General features: G+C 44.9%; 1 protein-coding gene across 3 annotated transcripts in view; it reads right to left on the bottom strand.

Annotated features, from left to right (window-relative positions):
- Nucleotides 1-323: 323 nt before the first annotated feature.
- The window catches only part of LOC132582555 (cytochrome P450 2J6-like), a 53,270-nt gene continuing 38,249 nt past the window's right edge, over nt 324-15,344 (bottom strand). Inside the window, exons 7-9 of one of the 3 annotated variants that reach the window (XM_060254175.1) lie at nt 5,234-5,421; nt 2,229-2,370; nt 324-730 (exon numbers count right to left, since the gene is read on the bottom strand). In XM_060254175.1, the coding sequence (XP_060110158.1) occupies nt 543-730; nt 2,229-2,370; nt 5,234-5,421 (518 nt within the window). In that variant the 3' untranslated portion in view covers nt 324-542. The remainder of the gene's footprint in view (nt 731-2,228; nt 2,371-5,233; nt 5,422-15,344) is intronic. The other 2 variants (XM_060254177.1, XM_060254176.1) reach the window with 2 other exon arrangements.

The following is a 15,344-nucleotide window of genomic DNA, read 5'->3' as shown; positions in this document are numbered from 1 at the left end:
ACTTTATCTGTTTTTCTTCTTTTGACCACCCCCACTGTGTCTTCTAATCCATTACCTCCACCGTGTCTCCTAACCCATTAACTCCACCATCCCCACTGTGTGTGGTTTCCTCTCTCACACTACTCTTCCTACTTTTCTTTACTTTTCTGTCTTTTTGTTTCATTATGTCTACCTTCCTTTTATTTTTCTTTCTTCACTCCTTTCTTGCCATCTTTTTCTTACCATTCTTTCATTCTTTCTTTGTCTCTTTCTTTTTCTTTCATTCTGTTTTTCTTCCTTCCTGCCACTTACACGTTCATCACACACACACACACACTTTCTAGGGCCCATTGTATTTCTTCCTACAATGGGCTTTACTGCAAGTCATGACAATGAGAAAAGAATACAAAAATGGAAGTATGCAAGTTATTAATATTATGTATATATAACAGTCTGCTTTCATAAAATTAGCAGGATTCTAGTGTAACTTGCAACATACTCAGCTTCAATTGTAATAACTTGCTGCAGAGGCCCTAAATGATCCAAATCCTGCTTAGCAATATTCATGTTTGCCAGCGACATTTCAGTGCCACTTTAAAGGGTGCTGGAGACAAAGTCGCCCCAAAACGAGGTGTCAGATCTGGTGCCTTTGATGCATCTGGCCATACCACCTGGAATTTTCTCAGAATGCTGGTGAAAAAGAGGAACAGTTCCATACGAGCCAGACCCACCCCTAGGCAGCCTCTGGGACCTGAAAAGAAAGAGAAGAAAGGAAACCAGTGGTAATAAAAGCAAGTGAAGTATCAACATCCATATAATTGGGCCAGTAACACCTTTGATTACATCCATTTCATGGAATGATATACTATTAATAGTTTTTTTAATAAAAGGGGAGGGAAGCAAGCACAATAGCCACTTACTAACCAACTTTCCATGAATGTAGCAAAAGCAATCGAAACATATTTTGCATTGATCATTAGGGCAGTCAAGCAGATAATAAGCACAGTCTTTCATAAAGATCTATATCAGTATGACCAGCTACACCAGGAGTCCCCAACCTTTTTCTACCTGTGGACACCTTTGGCTGGTGGGCCCAGCTACAACTTGGCTATTGTGGGAGGCGAACCTAACTGCATAATGTTTGCCACAAAAGGTGGAGCCAATCACAAAATGCCATGGAGTGAGGGTGTGCATAATTCCAATAATAACTGTAGCATTTCAGGTAGAAGCTCTGCTTAACAAGAGACCTTTTAGAAGTATTGGTTAAACATATTTTCTGTCATACACAGAGCTTGCCTTCAGTCATGGAGTGTAAAGAGCCTTGTACTGTGGTGGGAGCTGCTGCCAAAGCAACATTTAAAAAATGTTAAATCTCCGGTGACCAATCAGAATCCTTGCTGAGCAAAAGATTCATGTGGCCCCTCCCTAGGGGTGGAATTCTAGCAAGAGCTCCTTTGCATATTAGGCCACACACCCCTGATGTAGCCAATCCTCCAAGAGCTTACAAAAAAGAACCTTGTAAGTTCTTGGAGGATTGGCTACATCTGGGGTGTGTGGCCTAATATGCAAAGGAGCTCTTGCTAGAATTCCACCCCTACCCCTCCCACTTTCTAAAACACTTGGTGGGCATCAGCAAAGATGCTGACAGGCACTGTAGTGCCCATGGGTACTGCATTTAGGTTCCCTATACCACATTCTAGATAGGTGATTCCCAACATGGTAAACATGGTGCCACTGGTCCATTTCCCTGTGCCAGTGGGGTAGCACTCACTCACTGTTTTCAAAATCCCAAATGTGCCCACAGGCTCAGTCAGATTCAAGGCGCCTGCTCTAAATAATATTGGCAGGAAGCATTTCCAACCTTCACTTAAGAACACCAATGACATTTTCTTGTGATGCAGAATCATAGTCACTCTACCAAGGAACAGTTAAAATATAATTATAGGATTGTGGTCCCCTAGAGATTACAAGCCATAGGTGGGACAGGTAGCCATTATTAAAACTCATGGTGAAAGAATCAATTTGATTAATCTTGGACATGACACTACTTGGGACCTATGCACAGGTTCAGATTTTTCTCCTTGCTTGACGGGTACTGATGGCAGATACATTTTCATAGAGAACATAACACAAGTCAGGTTGAGTTGAGTTGAAGCCTCCCAAGAAGTAAGTGTTGAGGTCAGGTTATTACATTTCTCTGTGGCAGCTGTGGACTTTCTGTCTATTAAGTGGTGACAGAAAGAACTTACCTGCCGAGAATGCTAGAAAGGCTTCAGACTTCACAAACTCTTCCTTCTCAGTCAGGTAGTTGGAGGGGTTGAACTCATGAGGGTGCTTCCACTGAGACTCATCACGGTGTACGGAAATGAGGTTGGTTATAACTTGGGTGTTCTGCAAGAACCAAGCAAAACCAAGTCACACCAAAAGAAGAGGAGAAGAAGACTGTAGATTTATAACCCACCCTTCTCTCTAAATCAGAGACTCAGAGCAGCTTACAATCTCCTATATCTTCTCCCCGCCCCTCAACAGACACCCTGTGAGGTGGGTGGGGCTGAGAGGGTTCTCATAGCAGCTGCCCTTTCAAGGACAGCTCCTACAGGAGCTATGGCTGACCCAAGGCCATTCCAGCTGGTGCAAGTCGACAGATAAGAATCCAGTTCTCCCAGATAAGAGTCTGCACACTTAACCACTACACCAAACTGGCTCACAAAAAGGACGCAAGAAATTCAAGTGCTTATTGGGGAAGCACCTGTGGCACAGAACAGCAAACTCAGGAGAGGAAGAGTCAGCTTTTATACCTAGCTTTTCTCTCCCTTAAGGATCCTCAAAGTGGCTTACAATCTTCCCTTCCTCTCCCCATCACAGGCACCTTATGGGGCAGGTAGAGCTGAGAGTTCTGAGAGAACAGCGACTGGTCCAAGGTCACCCAGCAGGCTTCATGTGGAGGAGGAGTGGGGAATCAAACCAGGTGCTCCAGATGAGAGTCTGCCGCTCTTTAACCACGACATCACAATGGCTCTCAAGGCATCGATACTCACAAGGCACCAAAACCATATTATAGTATTTCAATAATCATGAACCATGATCATTTTAGTCCCTATTTTCAACATAGGAATTGATTTCATACCAATCTGCATGCCATATGTTGACAAGGCAAACTGGTCCTAATGTATAATGGGCTTTCTATTAAACAGCCCCTTCCAAATCACTAGAATACATTTTCCCCTACAATCTGGCCTGAGGGGCCATCAGCAACTGAAGGCTATAGGACAGTTGTAGAGAACTGACTGGGGGCTAATTCTGGGCTCCAACGTTTCCCTCCCCCCCAGAAAAATACAGCCATGAGGCTGCAATCAGGAAGAGAGGAAGATGAAGAAGAAGAAGAAGAAGAAGAAGAAGAAGAAGAAGAAGAAGAAGAAGAAGAAGAAGAAGAAGAAGAAGAAGAAGATATTGGATTTATATCCTGCCCTCCACTCCGAAGAGTCTCAGAGCGGCTCACAATCTCCTTTACCTTCCTCCCCCACAACAGACACCCTATGAGGTGGGTGGGGCTGGAGAGGGCTCTCACAGCAGCTGCCCTTTCAAGGACAACCTCTGCCAGAGCTATGGCTGACCCAAGGCCATTCCAGCAGGTGCAAGTGGAGGAGTGGGGAATCAAACCCGGTTCTCCCAGATAAGAGTCCACACACTTAACCACTACACCAAGCCAACCTCTTGTTTTTTTAAAGTCAGCCACCAGGTGGGGGCTGGGGACACCATGGAATTACGGCTCCCCTCCAGACTACAGAGATCAGTTCCCCTGGAAAAAATGGATGCTGGTGCCTGGAGGATGGACTATATGGGACATTTCAGAGAGACAGCATAGCCAGCAGGAAAAACACGTTCTTTATTCTAATTTTTCCTCCAGTCTGGTGTAGCGGTTAAGTGCGCAGACTCTTGGTCTGGGAGAACTGGGTTTGATTCCCCACTCCTACACTTGCACCTGCTGGAATGGCCTTGGGCTACCCATAGCTATCGCAGGAGTTGTCCTTGAAAGGGCAGCTGCTGTGAGAGCCCTCTCAGCCCCACCTACCTCACAGGGTGTCTGTTGTGGGGGGAGAAGATATAGGAGATTATAAGCCGCTCTGAGTCTTTGATTCAGAGAGAATGGCGGGGTATAAACCTGCGGTCTTCTTCCTTCTTGCTAAAAAAAAAAAAAAAGATTGAGGGATAGTTACATGGACCTCTGCATAACGTGTTCCTTGCTCATGAAGCCTAAGCTGGGGGAAACTTGGAGAACCTTCAAGGCAAGAAGTGGGGAAAAGGCAAGTGTTATGAAGGGAAGGGTTGAGCCAAGTTAGATTTGATGCTGGTAGAAAAGAAAGGAGAGGTCTCTTTTGGCCACCCAATCAGGCAGGCCGTGCTAGTGGTCCTAGGAGAGGTGCTACAGTAAGGAGGCAGATTAGTGAATGAAAAAGCTGTGTGCAACCAGTCCATGGCTCTGATGCAGATACAATACTGAAGGAAGAAGAAGCAGCTTGCAAAAAGTTCACAGCAGGCTCACTTGTCATTGCACCAATCCTGGATGCATGAAACCATATCCAAAGACTGGCTACTCTTGTTGTATTACTCTGCAACCTCCTTTGATGTCAACCAAACTACATTCCCCCCTTAAGCTTCCTTTAAACCAGTGGCTCTCAACCTTTTTGGCACCAGGGACTGGTTTCCTGGAAGACAATTTTTCCATGGACCAATGGGAGGGGGTTTCTGGGACTTTTGTCACTCTAGGCTGCCCCACCCCCCCGTGGAGGTCTTTCAAATTGAGTGGGAGACTGGGGCTGTTTCTGCTACCTCTGCTAGGTGGCCAGGCAGCAGAAGGCCAATCTGCCTCCCCCTCCCATTTAAACACCCCCGCTGATCAGCAGGGGCCTATAAATGAGGGGTAAACTAAGGTCACAGCAGCGCAGCCCCTTTTGCTGGTCCAGGTCCTGGCCCGGGCAGGTGAATGGGGTGGCAGGGAGCAAGGCTGCTCTGCCTTGCTCCAAGGCTGCCTCCCTGCCTCGGAGTGAGGCCACACTGCCTCTTTCATCCACCCAGGTCCTGGGTGGGCGGGGGCAGCGTGGCATCTCTGTTTTGCTTTGCAGCCTGGTTGCTAGCAGACCATGGACTGGTACCAGTCCACAGCCCAGTGGTTGGGGACCCCTGCTTTAAAGTATTGATTCACATATTTAGACATAACGCATCATGGTTCATGTCTAACTCCTTCAAGTCTTACCTTGGGGATTGTATAACCTGAAAGTTGCATATCCTTGATTGGGGCATGAGGAACTCCCAGGGGTACCACATTTGCAAAGCGCTGGATTTCATGAATGACGGCATTTGTGTAAGGAAGCCTGTCCCGATCTTCGTACTTGATGCATGGATTATTTCCGAGAACAGTATCGAGTTCTGCTTGACATTTCTCTAAGCAGCAAAGATTGAACATTATGTTAGTGGTGACTTCAAGCGGCATTATGTATATTATCACCTTCACTTTAATTCTTTTCTTCTTCCACCCATTTATGACTGTTTAAATTTGTCTAAGAAGAATAATTTGAGTACACACAATAGTTTCTAAGAGTACATTGAAGTTCTTTCCACCCCTTTATCACCACTGAGAAAATCTTTCCAATCCAACATTGGTAGCTGGACAGTTATCCTGATTTATCCATTATGGAATTAGGTTGAGTCTGGGGTCCCCACACTGTGTAACATGTAACAGATGTGTGTTGTTGGCTCTTCTCAGTTTCCACTCATAACTTGTCTGATTTGGAGACCAGCAGCAGCAGCCATGTCTTCATCACTCTTATTTGGCACTGGGCTTTATTGCACCAAGTCATCAGCCATTCTTATCTAGGAAGAGGGGAAGAGTTGATGAGGTTGTCTCTGATCCAGCAATAAACAGATCAGCCACTATCATAATCAGGCCTTCCTCTTTGAAACTTGATCCTTTATCCTCTGACTTTCGTGAAAAAAAATACAGAAAAGGTTTCTTTTTTAAAAAAAAATCAGATGCATGGCTGAATCTGAATTTTGAATCTGGGTTTATAAATTCCAGATGCACATTCAAGTTTTGGATTATATTTCACATCTAGGTAGAGGGGAAAATAACATATTCAAGAACATTTTCATGCACAATCATATGCCAACTACCAGTAGGTCCCAGAAACCAGATTACGGTACCTTCTGGATTTCCTCCAAATATGCATCAACATAGTCGCGGTGCTCTCCAGGAACCAGTGTGGCCCTGTGCTCTTCCAGCTCTTTTGAAAAGAAGGCAGAGACCTTATCTACATTCTTGAATAGCCCCTGATGGGGTAGAGGAAGCCCCCTCACCAATGGCACTGCATTGTAAAGCTGTTAGAAAGCAAAAGAGCCAATCATAGGATTATAGAGTTTAAAACGGTTTCACAGCTCAACTCCCTGTTCAGTTCAAAAAACCCCAAAGACAGGTTGCTGCCCAACCAACTACTTGGGCTCCTCTCTGCAGAGATCTTCACTATCTTCATAGGCAAGTGGAGAATTCATTGCTAAAGTGTCCTTTGTTGGAATTATGTGTCTGTTCTGTATGTCCTTTGCAATGTTCTAAAGTTCCAGTCATTATAGGGTTAACATTGTGCCTGATTCCCTATTGTCTGCATGACCTAGGAAGAAGATACTGACTGCTGTCAATCAAGATCTAGAAGTGGGAAAACTGGTTTATTTGTTTGGTCAGTTAGTCAGGTGACTTCCTTTGTTCAGGCAGAGAGATCAAGGAGAAGGAGGAAGTATCCTCCATTAAGCATGTGTTCTTCAATGTGTTAGGATGTACTTCTTAAGAAGAAGAAGAAGATGATATTGGATTTATATCCCACCCTCCACTCCGAAGAGTCTCAGAGCGGCTCACAATCTCCTTTACCTTCCTCCTCCACAACAAACACCCTGTGAGGTGGGTGGGGCTGGAGAGGGCTCTCACAGCAGCTGCCCTTTCAAGGACAACTTCTGCCAGAGCTATGGTTGACCCAAGGCCATTCCAGCAGGTGCAAGTGGAGGAGTGGGGAATCAAACCCGGTTCTCCCAGATAAGAGTCCACACACTTAACCACTACACCAAACTGGCTCTCCTAGTTAGAATTTGTTGTTTTCACCTCCCAGTACCCTTTCCCTGTAGTAATAAATATGTTTTTTGCTTTTGAGTTAAATGCCTCTCAATGATTATTTGATCCAGTGATCCATCAAACTGTTTGAAATAAAGAAATAGAATTCCTGACACCCTTATCATTAGGAAGCTTCTCCTAATATTCAACTCAAATCTGCTTACTAGGAAATGAAGTCTATTAGATCCATCTGGCCCTCTGAAGCACCAAAAATGAGTCAATCATCCTCCTCCATGCAACTGCCCTTCAGATATCTATAGAGTGCTAGGATGTCCCTACTCAACATTCTCTTCCTCAAGTTAAGCAAGGTACTTCCTCAAGTTAAGCAAGTTTCAACATAAGGATTGGTTTCCATAACCCTTATCAGTATCTCCTGAAGTCGGGCAGCTGCTGGGGCCCAGGACTTCCACCAGGGCTCATGGCTGCTGACTTTGCACTCAGGCATCTCCTAGCACCTTCACTCATGGCCTCCCCTTGCCTGCTTGTGAGTACTTTTTTGCCCTGCCTGCATCTGCTGACTCACTCTGCTGTGGAAGGGCATGTGGTTGCTGCACACAGCAGCAGCATTTCAGGTGGTCATAGCAATGACACTCACAGCTGCATCCATCACAGTTGGGAAAGGGGCATGCAAGTGGTGTCGGCAACTGAGACTGTAGGTGGTGGGAAAACTTGTGAGTGGGCAGGGGAAGAAGACATACGTAGATGGGGGCACATAAGTAGGTGGCCATAGCAATGACACTCACAGCTGCATCCATCACTGTTGGGAAAGGGGCATGCAAGTGGTGTTGGCAACTGAGACTTGTGAGTGGGCAGGGGAAGAAGGCATAAGTAGATGGCACATAAGTAGGTGGGCCAGAAGAGGGCCTGGTAAATTCTGTGGGGGGGGGGAGGATCTGGGATCTCTGCCCAGGACCATCCAAAACTTTGAAACTGCCCTTGCCCCTGTTCCTTGCTTCCTTCTGAACCCACTTGGGTCACTCTGAAAGCTGTTGTATGCTGTCTCTCTGATTCAGATAATAAATCCTAATCTGAGAAGAATCTGGCCCTCTCTCCATGCCCCCTGCAGTCAAAAGGTGAGACAATTCTTGCAGTATCATTTCTCTGTCTTTCTTCAGTCCTCACTTTCCTCTGTCCTCTAGTACATTTTGGAAACTGTAATTCCCAGACTACTTAATGTTCAGTTTCAGGCGTTCTGGGAAATACCCACAGAATGTACTGGGAGATGGAGGAAGTGGAAGAACAAAGAAAAAGGAAGAGGGATTTGAGAACACTCACTTATCCCTAGCTAAAGCTTGAATTTGGCTTAAGTAGGGTTCTTGGATTTTGACCTTGGCTTAACTAAGGTTCCTGGATTTTTCCCTGGGGGCTCCACATATAGGACCTGACCATTTGCTGGGAAGATGGATTATGCTACAACACCCCCTCTGGCCCCAAACTAGCATCTGCAGACAATGAGGGCCCCCAAGTGTCCTGAGCAATGATATCAATAATGAATCATGTATGCTCAGTTCACAAAAATGCATAGGCTACAATGGGGTGAAATGGAACTTTAACCTCTTCCCAGGACTGCTTCTGTTACAGAGCCGTGAAAGAGAAGTCAGGTGAGACATCCAGACTAAATGAATCCAGGGCATTCAGCACATGGTGCTCTATCTGCCCTCCAGTGTTCAATCACAACATTAATCATGGCAGCAGAGAAGGATTAATTGGCTGGAACTCAGAAGCATAAACAGGCAGTGTGTGACACCTGCTGGCCAGAAATATCTAATTATATTTTCTGTAATACCATAATGGCTGCACCTGCACTTCACATGCAGAACCCTGGTACCACACTGAGCAAGTCTTCCCTCTGTCCCAGTTTTTCCATCCAGGGAATATGAAGCAGAGTGGCAGAAGGGGAGAGAGATTTTCAGCAGAAAGTTATGGAAGGTTGGCACAACCTCTGCTGAGCTGCAGCTCTAAGCAAATGTATTGTGCAATTGGAAAAAATAAATAAAAGGAATAATGGATGAGATGAAACATTCAGTTCTATCCTCAGCTACCTGTGCCCAGAATCCGGCAGCCATTTTCACATTCTCATGCACTAGGTCTAAGATATTTCTCAGGGAGTTATCGTCGTATTCAAAACGCTTCCCAAAAAGAAGCGTGGAGACAATGTTGGTCACGGCATTGTCGATGAAGCAGAAGGGATCAAAAGGCTCTTCTGTGGTGTGAAACAAAAGAAGAAAGGAAAGTGATTGAATTTCCTCAGGCAGTTTCTCTATAAGCCATGACTTATGAACACCAGAATCCTTTTGGAAGGCTATGCTTTCTTCTATCATTCCTGAGCTTGGGGTTATTTTTGGATTCTGTAAGGATGCCTGGCTGGGACTTAGCCAAACCTGCTTCATCCTTGGCTGAAAATTTGGAGGATCCCACCCATCAGCAGCCTCTCAGCTGTGTTACTCACTCATCCTTTCTTCAAAGCTTTGCTTCAAATAAGTTGCCTCAGCCAGGATCCTTTCCTCCACCGATTTCTTGCCCAGCCCAAAATTCCTGAGAACTCTCAGTGAAAATCTTCGCTGCTCCTTCCATGCTGGCCCATAGGGCACGGAAATCACACCTGCAGAAATACACAATATAGGAAAGGTCAAAGTCTCTTAAAATCCTTGATCTGCATCTTCAGTGGTCTGCAGCTTCCTAGGTCAAGTTCTCAGGAGAAGCCAGACAAATCTTCCCTGCCGTGGTGTTCTTCAGTCTGCCCCTTCCCAAGTTTTGAAACCTGCAAAAATCAGAGCAAGAAGTGAGTCCAGCAGCACCTTAGAAAGCAAAAAGAGTTTGGGGTATAACCTTTCAAGAGTCAAAACTCCTATGTTAGCTACCTACTGGATTTGAAGCTAGCTCTTCTACTGCAAACCAGCACTGCTGTCCTCTGACACTGTTTAGAAATCAGTGATGGTCTCCTTTATTTTGCAGAATTAATTCAGTGTATTGTTTCCCGCTATTTGTCCATTGTGCAATTTATCTGTTTCTCAGACTTGCCACATATTGCCAGTTCACTTTTCATTACAGTTGCATCATCACAAAAGGACAGAAACTTTTTTTAAAAGTGAAAACTAAGATAATCAGGAAGTTGAATTCTATTATGAAATCCTTTGGAGTTAGGTGTGGGACAGAAAGAACTCACAAAGACTGGTCCATTTTATCTCCTCTACAAGTTAGATGAAAAACTTATAAAGCTGTAGTTGTAGAAGCAGGACATTTCTGTGATTGTACATTGTTCTAGATATGTATATGTGTTATCTCCTTAAGAATGGGATAACTCTTTGTCTTAACCTGGGAGCTTCTCTTTGACAACTCTTCCTCCTGTAACCTTTGTTCTCTCCCTCCTCCTGGCTCTACAAGGAACCAAATACATCTATAGGTATCTCCTGTAGAAGATACACCCTCTTACTTGCACATATGTGATGCCAAAACAGCCAGCCATTTGTGATTAGAAATAGTATTATTTAGAACAAAGCTGGAATCCAATAGCTCTTTTTGGATATATCTACTTGGATATATATCTCTACTTGGCTATATATCCACAATATTCCAATGTACTTCTCTTTTAGAATAGTGTATCAAAATAATGTTTTTTTGTATTGACAAACTTAAATAATGTTCCCTCTAAGCTGCAGAGTCTTGTGAGCAAAAATTCTACTTTGTGAGCTACTGGCGTTGTGAGCTACTGCATATTGTGCTCTGGGATCATCCTTCCTGAGCTAAGACAAAAATATGTGAGATGGAAGCTAAAAATCTGTGAGTTAGCTCACTAACTCAGCTTAGAGGGAACACTGGATACTGGTTGTTTATCTCATTACATATACCATCTTCCACTATATTCTAATGTATTCTTTTTTTTTTTTTGTACTGGTAAACTGAAATGATGTTTATAATGTATGCTACATGTTAAAAAGCAAAGTAAGTGGACAGGAACACCTCTGAGAAAAACATGTTCTCAGTTTAACTCAGCCTCAAATATATAGAGCAATTAACAGACTCTGCATTTATTGCCTGTAATACTCTCACCATCACTCTTCAGTTCTGACATGTTTGTTGACTTTGCTGTTTTCCAACACAACAAATGGTATCTAAACCAAACTGGTTGTTCTTTCAATTTGTTAACTGCATTATTTTGCCATAGATTCTAACTTGGTACTATTTTGCATGCTTAACCACTGTCCACCAGCTATATGTAGCTCTGCTCACTGTACCCCATACCACTGTCTGACGAAGTGCGCATGCATACGAACGCTTACATTCTGAATAAAATTTTGTTGATCTTAAAGGTGTTACTGGAATCTAACTTTGTTCTTTTGCTTCAGACTGCTGCAGCTGCCCACCTGGATCTATCTAGTATTCTTTAGATTAGGTTTCTGTCTCCTGCCAACTGCAAAATTGATACGAACTGAATCTAATTTCAGTAAGTGTAAGTTTTACCTTTTTGAAATATACTTCTTGGGAGTTTATTTATGACATTCACTGCCATGCTTCTATGACTGAGCAACTTTGCTGTATTAACAAATGCATATCCCCAGTAATAGTGTGTTGAGTCAGATCCAGCTCAATGTTGTTTAATCTGACTGGCACTGGTTCTCCAGAGTGCCAGGAGAGAGCAGTCTTTCTCCAGTTCCCCAAATCTTTGACTAGGAGATGCCAGGGAACACAGATCTTATTGCAGGCAAAACAGGAGCTCTATAAGGGACATTTAGTCATGCCCCTTATCTGTGAGGTAGACCAGAGGTGTAAAACATAAGGCCTGGGAGCAGGGACAGCCCTGCCACAATTAGGTGATTGCCTAGGGCGCCAGCCTTCTGGGGGCACCAAATTGGATGGCCTCGTGTGTCTTGGTAGCATTATCAGCAGGGGAGGGATGGGCAGATGAACTGAACCTTAGTATTCTACCATTCCAATGGTTCACAATCAACAGGGCGATCCGAAAAGTTTCTAAAGATCAACGCTTGATATTAATTCAGCAAAAAATTCATTTCCGTATTTACTGGACACCTGTTCGACTACACAAATTTAACCTCTTGACTTCACCAGCATGTTGGCGATGTCAGGGAGGTGAAGCGGGACTAAGCCACATGATTTGGTCATGCCCGGTGCTGCTTGATTTCTGGGGCGATATACTCAGGTGGATAAACCGCGTATTGGGAAGTCAGCACAGATTCACAGCCATGCAAGTTCTTTTAAACTACTTCCCGTCAGCATGGGTGTTGTCTCGCCCACAGCGATATTGGGGATTTCGGGCACTGATGACGCAAAGAGGATAATCATGCAGATGTGGAGAACGGATTTTTCAGGAACCGTAGTGCAATGGTTAGAGGACATGCTGCGATTGGCGGTGGATGAAAGGCTGGTCTACCGACGAATGATGCAACAACAACAATTCGAGGACATTTGGGCACCGTTTTTGGCGGCTGTCAATAATTTACAGGGTCCGGGATGTGAATTTGAACATAGTTCCCTCTAGGCTGTGGGGGCCAAGGTGGTCCAGAGAGCTATATCAAGTATTAGGCATACAATAGGCAGTGATAGATAAGTATGGGCAACAAGGGTGACGGGTCACAGGGTGCTGGATGAGTGGATAATTGTGAACTACGTAATTTTTGTTTGTTTAATTGTTAAATACTTATTATTACTATGGATCTGTTACATATACTAAACTCAATAAATGATGAATATATATATCAGCAGGGGAGGGGTTGCCAGAAGTTAGCCTTATTTAGGGTGCCAGTCTAGGGCCGGCCCTACCTGGCCCGTCCAGGGCTCTTATCGTGCCCACAAGTGACCGATGGGAATGGAATGGAAGGAACAGGAGGTTGCTCAAGGGGCGTGGGTGGAGCCACTCTGATTGTGGCTTCAGCACAGCAGAACCACCTCATCTGCAATGGTCAAGTAGGACTCTTTTGCTTCAGTGGCAGCCTCACTGCTAAGTTGGGAGCCACCACAGTTATATTCATGCTGGCTTGGGATTTCAGGGAAAGGTCATATGCCTCTCCAGGGATGCTGTCCGATGGCTGTGGGGGTTGGCATTTGCACATGGGGGGTGTAGCCAATCCTCTGCTGGGGCCTGCTGTCCCCTGGTCCATGGAGCAGTGTTTCTGGCAGTTTCTTCCACACATCAGGGGCCTAGTCTTGGCACTGAGCACATGACTTGGCAACCAGGCATCCATCCCCCATGGACCACCTGGCAGCCTTCAGCCATAGGCTGCTGCCTTGGGGGGGCGGGACAGAAGAATACCAAGTTCCATGATACACCAGCCTCGAAACCACTCCAGAGAAATTAAAGAAAACTTTAAATTATTTTAAATAACAATCTATTTACCACATACAATCAGAAATTAGGAAACCAACAGATGAGGCAAACCTATTTCAACAAATGAATCAAAAGTCACCCAAATACAAATAGTTAAATGTTTTCAACAACCAACAAAGATGCTGAAGCAAAGTCCTCATAATATGCAGCTAAGCACTCAGTTTTTCAGTGTGCAGCTAGCTATGCACAGAAATTCCTTAGTGAAAATATTTCTGCTGCACCAGAAAGTTGTCCTGATTTTTGAAGTAGCAAGCTGGAAGAAGCGAAACGGGGACAATTGAGTACCATCCCGTCGCACTAGGGAATTTCTGTGCATAGCTGTGCCCTGAAAAATTGAAAAATTGTTGAAATAGGGTTCTTGCTTCATCTGTTGGTTTCCTAATTTCTGATTGTATGTTGTAGTAGATTCTTATAAGTTTTCTTTGATTTTCACTGGAGTGGAGTGTTTTAGAAGCTGGTGTATCATGGAACCTGGTTTTCTCCTGTTCTCCTTGCCTTGTTGGCGGCAGGGGGGAGGGGGAGGGGCAGGGCAGTGCTGGTGAACTCTAAGTATCCTGATTGCTGGGGGGCCTTGGGCCTCTCCACATGCACAGCCTTGTGCATGCAGTGCCCACTCCCCCATGAGATGATTCAGTGGCCTTTGGCCAAGATGGCCTGTTGGCACATCTTGCCGACAATCTCCGGCTTGAATGCCCAGCATTGTCCCACCATGGATCACCTAGCAGCCTTGGTTGGAGGCTGCCACTGCTGCACAGGCATCCCCAGCTTATCAAGCTTTGCTTGGCCTGGGTCCTGCCATAAAACATGGCCTTGGGCCCCCTGCTTCCATAAACAGGAGGGTTAGTTCTACTTGTCTTCCCAGTTCCCTTCCATGGTAGCTCAAGGGACAGAGGGGCGCTCACAACACCCAGCTGCTTCATGTGTTTATCCTGGGGCCCAGACTCAAAGCATTGGCGGTGGGAGCAAGCTGGGGAAGTGGTCTGCCCCCTTCCAGGCAATGCAGGAGCATCTACTAGTGCTGTACTGCTAGCACTCCTGTCCACCATGTGGATTTACCTCCATACCCTCCCAACCCATGGGACTTTGCAATGAGGACACACCAACTTGGAACTTACCAGCTACGCCAAATGATTCCATATGGGGTAGCCATCTGAGGCACCTTCAAACCTAGACTAATTGGGATGTTTGGAATTGCTAGAGTCACAGTGGGGACCAGCTCAAAGATCCAGATAAAACCTGAGGGAAAAGGTCCAGGTAGCAGTCCAGGGCAAAGCTTGTGGAAATGGTCACATGGAGAAGGTCAGGGGAAACCAAGCCGCCAAAGTTTAGGGTACACAGCAGAGCAAGAATGCTTGACCCTATTATCACTGAGCAGACTTTTAGGGAAACCAAGTAAGAGCCAACCCAGGAACAAACAAAGATTAGAGAGAAAACATTTCAAGAGAGGTGGAGAAATTGGGCGAGTGCTGTGGACAGCTACCTGATTGAGTGGAAGCAGAACAAAAGAGCATCCCCTCATGTGGAAAGACTTCCAAATAAGGCAAAAGAGGGCAATAAGGGGGAGGGAGCAGGTTCAAGAGGTGGTCTCAGTGGTCTAACAAGGAATTAACCAAAGATAAACAGAGATAAAACATTTGCACTTTATGCATTAAAGCAGAGGCCATTGTGACTTGTTAGAAAGGAATGCAGCAAGCCAGTGGTAAATAAGAAGAACTCTGATTAAACTGTAATACCATGGATAAATTATTCATCTCAGGATGGAATAAAAATATAAAGAATGGGCATGAGCTAAGTCTCAGTTTGCTGTCCAAGTGAACCATTACCATGTATATAATGGGTGGAGGCGTGGGGAAGCTTGCTACCAGGGCT

The sequence above is a fragment of the Heteronotia binoei genome, chromosome 14 (genome assembly GCF_032191835.1).
Source record: "Heteronotia binoei isolate CCM8104 ecotype False Entrance Well chromosome 14, APGP_CSIRO_Hbin_v1, whole genome shotgun sequence".
NCBI lineage: Eukaryota > Metazoa > Chordata > Lepidosauria > Squamata > Gekkonidae > Heteronotia > Heteronotia binoei.
This window is presented reverse-complemented; position numbering and strand designations above follow the sequence as displayed.